The following is an 11,277-nucleotide window of genomic DNA, read 5'->3' on the forward strand; positions in this document are numbered from 1 at the left end:
ACAAGTTGATGCAGTAGGTGCTTTGTGCTTTCTGCAGAATGGTGTCGTTCCTGAGGGCTCTAAGGATCGTCATCCTGGTCAGGATCTTTAGGCTGGCCTCTCAGAGGAAGGACCTGGAGAAGGCCACCAGGAGAATGGTGAGATCCTTGCCCCATACTACTTGATACCAGTCACAGCCAAAGCCCAGCTCAAGAACATCAGCACATAAGAAACATGAGAGAGCACCATCGATGTGCTTCTAGACCTGTGGACTCCAATCCTGGTCCTGGAGAGCCCCATTCCACTTACACTTAAATCACCACTTTCTAAATACTGGGAACACAGTGAGTTATTAATCATGGGAGTTATTGAACAGAAGTGGTTTTGAAGTTGCCAAAGTCAGACACTGGACATGTGTGAGATAGCTGTTTTGTTGTGTTTCTACTTTCAGAAAGTTTTAGCATTCCTAATCTTGTTTTTAGTTTGCCTTAATTGAAGTTAATCTTGTTTCAAATTTTCCCTAATTGTAGTTAATTCAGTCCAGCTACTGTGTTGGTTATAGTAAATAGATTGATCTAGTCAAGGGTAGAAGTCAGCATGGTGATCCTCAGTTCATCAGCTCACCAGCACCCCCTTTGGTTTCTCAGGTGCCTGCAGGATCAGGTGGTTAGCAGTTCTAGCTCCATCACATCCTCCCAAATGGTGTAAAAGCTGGGCTGTGGCAGATAAGAGTGGTTGATTTTATACACTACACAACAAAGAAGTAGCAGTGGGTGGTGCTGACTAATTGATGATTAGAAGTGTTAAAAAAGGGAAATGTTGTATTAAGTAATTTCATAGTCACTAATTGATAGCATTTACATTTTTTTAACTGATTAGTATCAAAAGACTGTGTTTTTCTTGGGGTGATCATGAGACATCCACTGATAAAGTGTCTAATGTTCCATGTGGATCTGTCCATATAGGTCTCTGAAAACAAAAGACGCTATCAGAAGGATGGCTTTGACCTCGACCTGACTTATGTAACCGGTTTGTATGCATTAAATCTGGGTCTTGTAGAATTGGTTTGTTTTGAAGAAACAAGCAGAAAATTCAAGACATGTCTGATATCAGCTGAAGCAGCTGCATAAACTAAACCATGGTGTTTGAAGAGACAAGACTCAAGTCTCTGCATACACTCCCCTTTCTGTCCTCAAGTTCAAAGTTACATCTATTCTCTAAAACCACTTAGAATTGTGTTATCTGATGAATGCTTTATTTTCTGATCAGTGTCCTTCCTGTTTATGAAGGAATACACTCTTTCTTGCACTCTTAACTTTAACTTCTAGTTTCCTTGACCTTGCAAACCTGCTTGTGTGGAGCATATATAAAACTTTATTCAGCTGCTATAGATCAACTGTGGTATTTTGTAGCATGACTTGTCAATCATTTTGTCAATCAGACTGAAGATGCTTTTTGATTCTTCTGTGTTCACAGATCGCATCATTGCAATGTCCTTCCCATCATCAGGGAAACAGTCTTTCTACAGGAATCCTATTAGGGTAGGCTGATCTATACATACATAATCACACCATTACTACCTTGGAAAGATGCACGGGCGGATCTGCTTTTGAAGCGAATAACACTGCCTTATTCGAGTTTGATTTATTTGGGTGGCTAACCCTGGTCCTGGAGAGCCACAGGGTCTGCAGGTTTTTGTTTTATCCAGATTGTTAATTGCTTAATTGAACCAATTATGTGTCTTAATTAGGCAAAATGTCCCTATGTTCAAGATATCCATTGATTGGTAATTTAGCGAGACCTGGAAAACCTGCAGGATTGCGGCTCTCCAGGAACAGGGTTGGCCACCCCTGGTATATATGTTGAGATGGGGGGGTATTAGTTTAATCTATTATTATTATTATTATTATTATTTATTAGCAGACACCCTTGTGGTAACTTACAAAATAAGAGCAGAGCAATCTACAACATCAATATAATATCAATTTAGATATTTTCCATAACTGACTTTCCTGTTCAATATTGCTAAACAAATTATGCTGCACACTGAAAACATAGGAGAGCAATGCATGCTTGTGTATATTTAACTTTAAGCCTAAATCAACTGCATTGCACATCACTTTGAAAAGCATGTATGCATTTACCACATTTTTTGCATTTGATGAATGTGTCACTAAATGGAGCACATGTATGTTCTTTATCCTCTCACTTATTATGTATATTTTGTAAGTCTGTAAGTCACCCTGGGTTATGGCATCTGCTAAGAAATAAAGTAATAATAATATGAATCATCATCACCTATTTATTTATCTTCAAGGAAGTTGCAAGATTCCTCGACATGAAGCACAAGCATCACTACAAAGTCTATAACCTATGCAGTAAGTAACTCTTTCTGTCTCCCGATGCCTATACAGAAAAGTTAAGTGCAATTTACTAGAGCATACTTGGGAGTCCTAAACAATTGAACAAATTCAGCCTTTTTGTGCTCTGCGAGTAGACTGTTTTGTAATGTCAGTATGCATATTAAGACCATTGCTTTTGACTTCTCTCTATGATGTATTTGTTACTTGAATATATTAGGATAATGTTACACTGCATGATAATGTTGGGTTGTTTCTGGAGTCTTAGGTCATGACCCATGATTGCTGCAGGACTATTTCTAATTTGAAAGATAACTGAACAACACTTGAGGTGTTTCAATATGCTTTTGCTGTTTAGAAATGTACCTTCTACATCACACAACAACAGAACTGGTTTACAATGTGCTAAACGGTAGATGTTAACCTCAGCATTTTAATAGCACATTGCTGTAGTAACCTAATATTGTGTTCATTACATTTATATAGTAATATTAGTATATTATCTTGTCTTCAAGAAATGTTAAAGTGGCTAACTACATCTTAAATTGTATTTTGGAGTAAACTTGAGATGAAAACATGAGATGAGGCCCATGTAAATTTGAGATTTATATACTGTGATTTTCACCATGCTGTACAATCACCCATTTATTTTTGAAAAGGTGAGAAGGGCTATGATCCACAGAACTTCCATTACAGAGTGGAACGTGTCTTCATTGATGACCACAATGTGCCTGTGCTTGAGTGAGTATATACACTGTGCTTCTGTGTGTCTTATATACTGAGCTTACACCAAACTGTTCACACAGGGTTTATAGGTGTGTAGGGCTTATTTCTGGATTGTAGGCATATGTCTTTTAGCATATGTCTGATCTGATCTGGTTCAGAAATGAATGGTATTAATTAAGACACAGGGAGCCTCCAGGATCAGGGTTGTGAACTTTTTAAAGACTGTAATTTGTATATCCAGAAAGGAGAGCAGGAGAGATATGGACTAACACAAGGGTAAGAGATTTGAAACACTCTTCAGAATGGGTTAAGAAAGGGGGAAAGGGAATTGGGAAGCATAAAGTTGAGGAAATAGTCATAGTCAGTTCATTGATTATCTAGGGCAGTAGAACACTAGTAGATCAAACTTTTTTTCTGCAAAGACAATTGATCATACTGTAAACTTCATGACCCCTAGCATCCTCTGGGTTTCTCTAACACTCTGTGTAAAATGAAACTAATTATGTAATTGTGTGGGTAAATCTACTGCCAATGAGTGGTAGTGCTACATGTAATATAGTTGCTGCACTTTGAAAAACACTGTTGTTAAACTGGCAGCAGGGGAAAAAGTCAACATTCAGCTGAAGTAGATTGGCAGTCAGGAGCTGCAACTTTGTTTTGAAACAAAGTAGTGTGCGGTTTGTTTTACGATCCCCAGTGGAGTATTTCACTGAGTGATCCCCTTGTCTCAATGCACAGGGACATGCTGAAATACACGGCCAGTGTGCGGGAATGGATGGCGGCAGACCCTCTCAACATCATCGCTATCCACTGCAAGGGTGGGAAAGGTGAGGGCATTCCCTGGCATTTCATTGGTCAGAGGTCAGAGACCACAAGTGGGAGGTTCTCCGATGTGGTTGTGCAAGCCCAGTGGACTCAACTGGAGTCAACTGGAGGTTCAGACCAGCCTTGCATCTCCCTCAAGCACTGCCGCAAACAGCTCATCTCTTGCAGTGATTGCCAGGTGGGACTAAGGCCTAGTCCTATAACAACTTTGACCTTTAACTTGAACTGGAGGGCAGACTTACATTAGGTCGCAGAGAGTCTTCTACCCAACAGAACCTTTTCTTCTGCAAATCCTTCTCCAAAAATCACTTGTCTCTTTTCCCCTCTGATATATTAAATCATAATGACTGAATGAATGCCTTTAGATCCCTACTACAAATACAAGCCACAGAGTTCCAAGGCTATAACATGGACAACTGCCTGCTCAGTCTGATGTTTAATGCCCAGAAAGCATAAAACCCCAGGCACTCTATTCTCAGAAGGTTTGAGTACTGCACACTTGGAATTTCAGTGATCTAATTCCACTGGGCCAATGCCTGTAAAATAGTCAAGTGTTATTTAGAAACAAACCTGTTTCTAAGTGCTTTTAAATTCAAATGTTCTGTTATGATTCCTTATACCACAAAAGATAATGGAAGGATCATATCAGTGTGTGTGTGATCCTCAGAAACTAGTAGCATTCTGATTTTATTCAGCTCCTTCAGTTTTTCTTTCAGTACACTTTATGGTGTAGACTTTTGATAATGATTTTAGCTTGCCACCTGCTGGAACAATATTGTTAGTACAACACCTAGGCATTGAAGTAAAGCAGACGCTTATGTCTCAGGGTGTGTTCTTGATAAAGACAGTATATTAGTAATTATTTGTATTTAGCTAAAAGTCTTGAAAAAAATATTTGTAAACAAGCATGTGTGTTGGTCAGCTGTATGCAGACTCAGTAAAACTTTGAATTTTAGCACACAATCTCAGATATTGCTGACACTCCCCCACACCGTGCTCAACTGGCAGAAAAAGGCCTAAAAATGCAGCACAGAGTGTGCAACAATAATACTACATTGTATTGCACAAACTACAGCTTGTCCGAGTCTCTGTTAATTTACAGAGTTGAATGTCCTTGAAAATTAAGACTGAGTGTTACTGCAGTCTTTTGTGGAAAGGTGTCATTTAAACTCTCCTGGGTTTGATCTACAGGTCGCACTGGGACGATGGTGTGTACATGGCTGATAGACAGTGACCAGTTTGAGAGTGCAAAGGTACAGTGCCCACTATGCTGAAACTGATGAGAAGGACTTTCCAGCTCCTTCAAATAATTACTGGAGCCGAGGAAGCATATAGTATAGCTCTTATTTGTACATGGCCTTTCATACCCAGTACCCCCAAACACATCCAGAGCTAACAATGCAAGTCAATTATTACCTAAACCTAAGGTAACTATATCACATAGTACAAAATTAAAACTGTAATGCAATGCATATAAATACACTACGGAATAGCTATACTATAAGGTCATAATCTTCAACTACAAATGCAATCCAAATCCAATCCAAAATATTAATTAGGTTGAATAAAATCTACAGAATCGTTTCTGAGTTTGATTTAAAAAGATGAATAAATTATCTGTGCCATAAAACATGCTAAGTTGCTCCACAGTTCTAGCACTTTGCAACTCCCCCCATTTCTCCTTATTTACTTGAGGAGTACTGAGTCATAATGATTGAAGATCAATAGCCTTTTTGCAAAGGAAAACTGCATGTTTTTCTTCATTTTCAAAACAATGCCATTCTTAAACATACAATTTGTTAAGCTTCTTACTAGACCTAAACCTGTAAAAAAAAAAAAAAAAAAAACAGTATTTGATCTGTTGTTTTCTTTTTCCTCCAAGGAAAGTTTAGATTACTTCGGAGATAGGAGGACTGACTCTAGCATGAGTTCAAAGTTCCAGGGAGTAGAGACTCCATCACAGGTAAGGAAATGCATAAATAAAAGCCAAAACCTGAATTTTACTTTGTCACACTAATTTTCCAGCTTCAGATATTTGCATATTCCTTCCTGAAACTATGATGCCTACAGGGGACAACTTTTTTGCCCTCCAAAAAAGCCACAATGGCACAATTTATTGTTAGCCAGGTAAACAAAGATTTCACAGATTGTTTAGGTTAGGTGCCAGGAAAAAAGTGAACATAATAATAATGATAATCAAAAAAATACATGTATAACTGGGTCTCACCAAGAAGCATTACAAAAATAAATAATTGATTGAACAGCAAATTCATTAGCTGTGCCCGTTTGGTTTGTTTTTTTATAGCAAACCCCAGAGGAGGAGACAATCACAACCTTTTTAGTTTTACAACCTCCTCCCTTCAAAGAGAGAGGAAAAAGTATTCCCTGGGTTTCCCTTTCAATCTCTGTATGAAATGGGCTTACTCATGTGCTCCTGTGAACAATACCTTTGCAGCAGCAAGAAAACATTGTCTCATTTGTTCGCTTTAACTTTTTTTTTTTTTTTACCATCTAATCAGTTCATTGTATGTAGGCAGAGAAATGTGCTCTTTTTCATGGGAACGAGGGGTGTGATGTAGAGGCTAGGTAAAAATGTGCTGCAGGGTGATTTCAGAAATATTTAGAAGTCCGTTTTTCAAATGCATTTTAAAATAAAAATGAAAAGTTGAATAATAGAGAAATTAAATGTGGGTAAAACACAGTGGGTGTTGATTCAATACAATGACAGCTGGCACTGATGGAAGGATTTGGTGTAAAGTTTAAGAGGGTGATAGGATGTCGGATGGTGTCATTAGTTTATGTGCTACATTTTATTGTGTCATTTTACAACTTATTGCTAACTGCAGTTGTCTTGTGTGGAAGGTTTTATCAGTACAGTGGTATGTATAGGCCAACTAAATTCAACAAGCTAACTAAACTCACCTGTTTGTTTGCTTTTTATATTCAGGCTTTGTTCTGCCATATGTTAAACCATTTGAAAGACTGTTGGAATAAAAAACAGGTCTTAAGTTTGTGTTAAGATTGATAAGGGTGAAGTGTGTTCTGGTCTTTTTCCTTTTCGATGAAGCAGTGTGTTTCTGCGTTTCCCAGAGCAGATATGTCGGATATTATGAGATCATCAAGAACAAGTACAGCAGACAGCTACCCCCTGAGAAGAGCCTCAAAATAAGAAGCATCAGAATCCACTCTATATTGGGTAAGAGCACTATATCTGTCTGGTTGTCTGCAGGTAAGTAGATTAACTGCTGCTCATGTTGCCAACCTAGTAGGGAATGGCTGTTTACAGAGTTAGCCTTCAAGTAATCCTCACACAGAGATAGAATTTGCTAACTTCTGAACTGGATAATTACTTTATCGATGGCTATTGTTATGCTATTGACACAAGACATTCAGAACCCCTCCTCAGCCAACTGTGTCCACTTTCTCTGAATTGGCAAACCACCCAAGAACATTGGGGAGACTGGACTTGTCCCAGACTGTGGAATTTTACCTGGGTGGAATTTACCCAGTTTCAGACTGTTTTCTTGTATAGAAATAAGTAAGTTGCAGTATTATTGATAATACTGGGGAAATACTGATTACAATTATAAAAATGAAATACATGCCTTTAAAAATTAATTTTTTTTTTTAATCAAAGCCTTTCTTACAAATATGCCATTCAATGCAGAATTATTAATTACAGTAGTGTACATGCCAAGTGTACATGGGCCAGACTGCAAGCTTGGTGGTCTGCATCATAGAGCATCATCTCTAAATAACAATGGAATCTCCCCCCTGCTAATAAATTATACCAAAAGTCTGCGCATAGTGCTAGATAGTTCCCTGTCATGACAGTGAAATCCTGTATATTCCATCTATGAAAAAGTCTCAAACAGACTGTGCCACTGTCATCAATGCCCAAGTAACATCCTGCCTTGACTATGACAATGCCTGTATGTCAGCCTGCCTTGATGTTGCACCAGATTGCTCTAAGGCATCCAAAATGCATCTGCCCATTTCCTGATCGGCATATCGCATCAGGACCACAATTCCCAGACTTTATTGGAACTGCACCCACAAACCCACAACCCACCCACAGCTTCCCCCACCATTTGTCACACAAATTGCAGGTTCGGGAATCTGAGATTCGCTAACAAAATGTTGCTGTGCCAATTACGTTTGAAACAAAAACACTATGGAGTGTGTGCAGATCTGGAACACACAATAGTAGAACTCTGTCTGACCTCCGAACTCATTCAATTCTGTAAGAAACATGAAACATTTCTGCTATTTTTGCTATTCTTGTTTTATACTTTTATGATTAATTTGTTCTCTTTTCAGTGTCTATTTAACTTGTACAGCACTCTGAAGCCACTGCATGGTCTGATGAACAAATAAATATCATACCCGTTGTTACAAAATGTATTATTTGGATAAGTTCAATACAGTTGTTGATTTAAATACCTGAAATTCTCTCAAATTACACTTAAATGGTCTTTCTAGGTGTGGGAAAAGGCAATGGCAGCGACTTGAAGGTGAAAATAATTGTGAAGAAGGAGACAGTCTTTCAGTGTGTTTGTGCCACACAAGAGAATTGCAAGGTATGCAGATGGTGCTTGTATGTATTAAGCATATTATTAAGATTGGCTACTCCAGATCCATTATGAATACAATACTGTTTCCCTAGTCTGCCTGTGCTGTACGTATTCAGTGAAGATTTTGTCAAAAGAAAACTACTGTGGCATTCCCACTGGATGCCAAGCTAACATAAGGTATTTATACAAGGCACTGGTTTCTCCCACACTGGAGTGTCTCACTTAACATTAGCACAGAGAGACGCAGTACCTTCTGTTTTTTGGTTTATCCAAAGCATTAACTACTTAATTAAGCTAGTTGTTGGGATTTCATTTGTAACAATTTGCATGTATTCTGGGTATCCAGTGATTTGATTGATTTAGTGAGACCTGTGACACTGGCAGCTTTGTGGCTCTCCAGGAACAGGGTTGGCCACCCCTGAGTGTGTGGAATGTATCAGTACATAGGAACATAAGAAAGTTTACAATCGAGAGGAGGCCATTCGACCCATCGTGCTTGTTTGGTGTCCATAATAACTAAGTGATCCAAGGATCACGTCCAGTCTCTCTTTGAATGTTCCAAAATTGTCGCTTCAACCACATCACTGGGGAGTTTGTTCCAGATCGTGACGCCTCTGTGTGAAAAAGTGTCTCCCGTTTTCTGTTTTGAATGCCCTGAAGCCCAATTTCTATTTGTGTAAAGTGCAGTAAGCTCATATTTTCTCTGAATTGAGGGTTTTGACTTTGCTTTTCAGATTTTTCCTGATGCCGGCAATAATGCAGTCGTTATCAGTTTGCAAGAAGCTCCTGTTGTCAGTGGAGATGTCAAAGTCATGTTTGAATCCAGTGCTGTAAGTGTCCATTAATTAAATACAGATAATCACTCTGACATGGACGTTGTCCATGAGCCATGAAAGTTTCTGGCAGTATATTTAACTTAGTATACTAACTTAGTATACTAACTACTTATGTAATTTCAATGCAATCCTGAATGCATATATGGTGTCAGAAGCCAGTTTCAAGATTGTATTGCACATCCATTATGAAATATTTGCAAGAGGTGCCAATAAATTTGAAACTTGTAACAGCTCCTGTGTGTGAGTGCTGAAATCATTGCATTTTAATCTTATGGAATATTAAACTGATTTGTTGGTTCAGTACTATGCTCTGCCTTTCCACCCAGGGTCTTCCTAAAGGTTATGAAGATTGTCCCTTTTATTTCTGGTTCAACACCTCTTTCATTGAGAATAACAGGTAGGTATATTCTTACTCTGTAAATATCTGTTGCAGAATCACACTTTATGCAGAGTGCCTGACTGACAGCAACCAATACAGCAAATTCTGAATACCCAGAAACCTGTCATTACTGGTTACAGTAATCTAGCTTTACTTTGAAAATGTAATCTTGTAATTATTTATGTGGTGTAGCTCAACACTGAACATTGTCTATTAAGGGTAATTCATTATATTATTTTGTTCAATATTACTTATGTACTCCCTCTATAAATAATGCATTATTAACCTGATGGTTAAATACTACTAGTACTACTTCTAACATTAATGAAAGGAACAAAAGTAGACAAGATGATGTGGTCTTGCTTTTACAGTAAGAGCTTTTTTATATAAGGTTGTGTGAAGTGTCTCTTATTGTATGAGATATGTCATCTTGTGCAGTTTGGGGGAGAGGACCACAAAGTGAATCTGAGCAAAATAATGTCTAGTACAATAAGACGCACCTTTCACATGACCTATACATCACATGGATAAGAATTAGATGCACATCTTTACAGTGGAAAAAAATAATCTGTTACATCAACCCTGCTTCTCTCCATCTAAAAATGTTTTGGTCCAGGATGCACGGTAACTGACCAACAGTAGCCGTACTGTGTTCTGTATTAATGTTGGTTAAACGTAACGAAACTACTTATCAAAATCAAATGCACATCCTGTGAAACTTGCACCATTGTCATTTAAGTGTCCTGAAATGTTGTTGGTAAGTGAAACATTTTTAAATACTGATAATTCCCTGCATAGGATGACATTTAAATAAGCTAAGAGGTATAGGAATTTTTGGAAATTGGCTGTTTTCTCGTATGTGAGTTCAAGAATGTTTGATCATTATGAAAGAATTGCAGAAATGGTTAAATTATGGTATGTAAGTGGATCTGTTTTTGTTACTCTCTAATAGTGGAGATAACCCTGCATCATTATACTTTTCAATCTGGACAGCTAAACCCCAAACACTCTCTGACACACATTGTCAAACTAATTTCACCTGAAATTAAATCACACTTGAAAATGTTTTGCACAGTTTAGAAAATGATTTTATCTTGTTGTGATGTGCCAGTATGTTGGCATGCTGTCTTTCTGACTCATGCTCTTGGTTTCACTGCAGGCTGTACCTGTCCAGAGAAGAGCTAGACAACCCTCACAAAGCAAAGACCTGGGATATCTACAAGGAGGATTTCGGAGTGGAGCTGGCCTTTGGGGAGGTGTAATTGCTGGACCTGAGAAATGCCATACTGAAGGACTTCTGCACTCTTGGAGGTTTAAGCCTCTGTCACATACCAAACATTCAGCGTGACCTCCTTGTATTTTTTTATTCCCAGATGACTGAATTCACCACAGAAACATTTGGTTTAAAGTGGGTGTAGCACATGCAGTTCTTTTAAGCTGCATTATCTATCACATTTATTGTTTTACTTTGACCTTGGAACGAGTCTCTACATTTTGAACTTCAAGAAATCTGTTGTCATTTGCTAAATTTTTGAACAGGAAAAATGTGCATGTTTCAATACCCAAACCTGAAATAAACCGTTGAATTACAAACATGT

At 38.1% G+C, this 11,277-nt stretch overlaps 1 protein-coding gene across 3 annotated transcripts in view; it reads left to right on the top strand.

The window, feature by feature from the left end:
- Window positions 1-11,276, top strand: part of tpte (transmembrane phosphatase with tensin homology) — a 19,257-nt gene extending 7,981 nt beyond the window's left edge. For all 3 annotated transcript variants that reach the window (XM_066699890.1, XM_066699891.1, XM_066699892.1), the window contains exons 7-19: window positions 38-137; window positions 945-1,008; window positions 1,456-1,520; window positions 2,297-2,357; window positions 2,999-3,080; window positions 3,804-3,892; window positions 5,082-5,143; window positions 5,773-5,853; window positions 6,981-7,086; window positions 8,373-8,470; window positions 9,199-9,294; window positions 9,627-9,697; window positions 10,839-11,276. In XM_066699890.1, coding sequence (XP_066555987.1) covers window positions 38-137; window positions 945-1,008; window positions 1,456-1,520; window positions 2,297-2,357; window positions 2,999-3,080; window positions 3,804-3,892; window positions 5,082-5,143; window positions 5,773-5,853; window positions 6,981-7,086; window positions 8,373-8,470; window positions 9,199-9,294; window positions 9,627-9,697; window positions 10,839-10,941 — 1,078 coding nt within the window. In that variant the 3' untranslated portion in view covers window positions 10,942-11,276. The remainder of the gene's footprint in view (window positions 1-37; window positions 138-944; window positions 1,009-1,455; window positions 1,521-2,296; window positions 2,358-2,998; window positions 3,081-3,803; window positions 3,893-5,081; window positions 5,144-5,772; window positions 5,854-6,980; window positions 7,087-8,372; window positions 8,471-9,198; window positions 9,295-9,626; window positions 9,698-10,838) is intronic.
- The last annotated feature ends 1 nt before the right edge of the window (window position 11,277 follows it).

Source organism: Amia ocellicauda, chromosome 3 (genome assembly GCF_036373705.1).
Source record: "Amia ocellicauda isolate fAmiCal2 chromosome 3, fAmiCal2.hap1, whole genome shotgun sequence".
Classification (NCBI taxonomy): domain Eukaryota; kingdom Metazoa; phylum Chordata; class Actinopteri; order Amiiformes; family Amiidae; genus Amia; species Amia ocellicauda.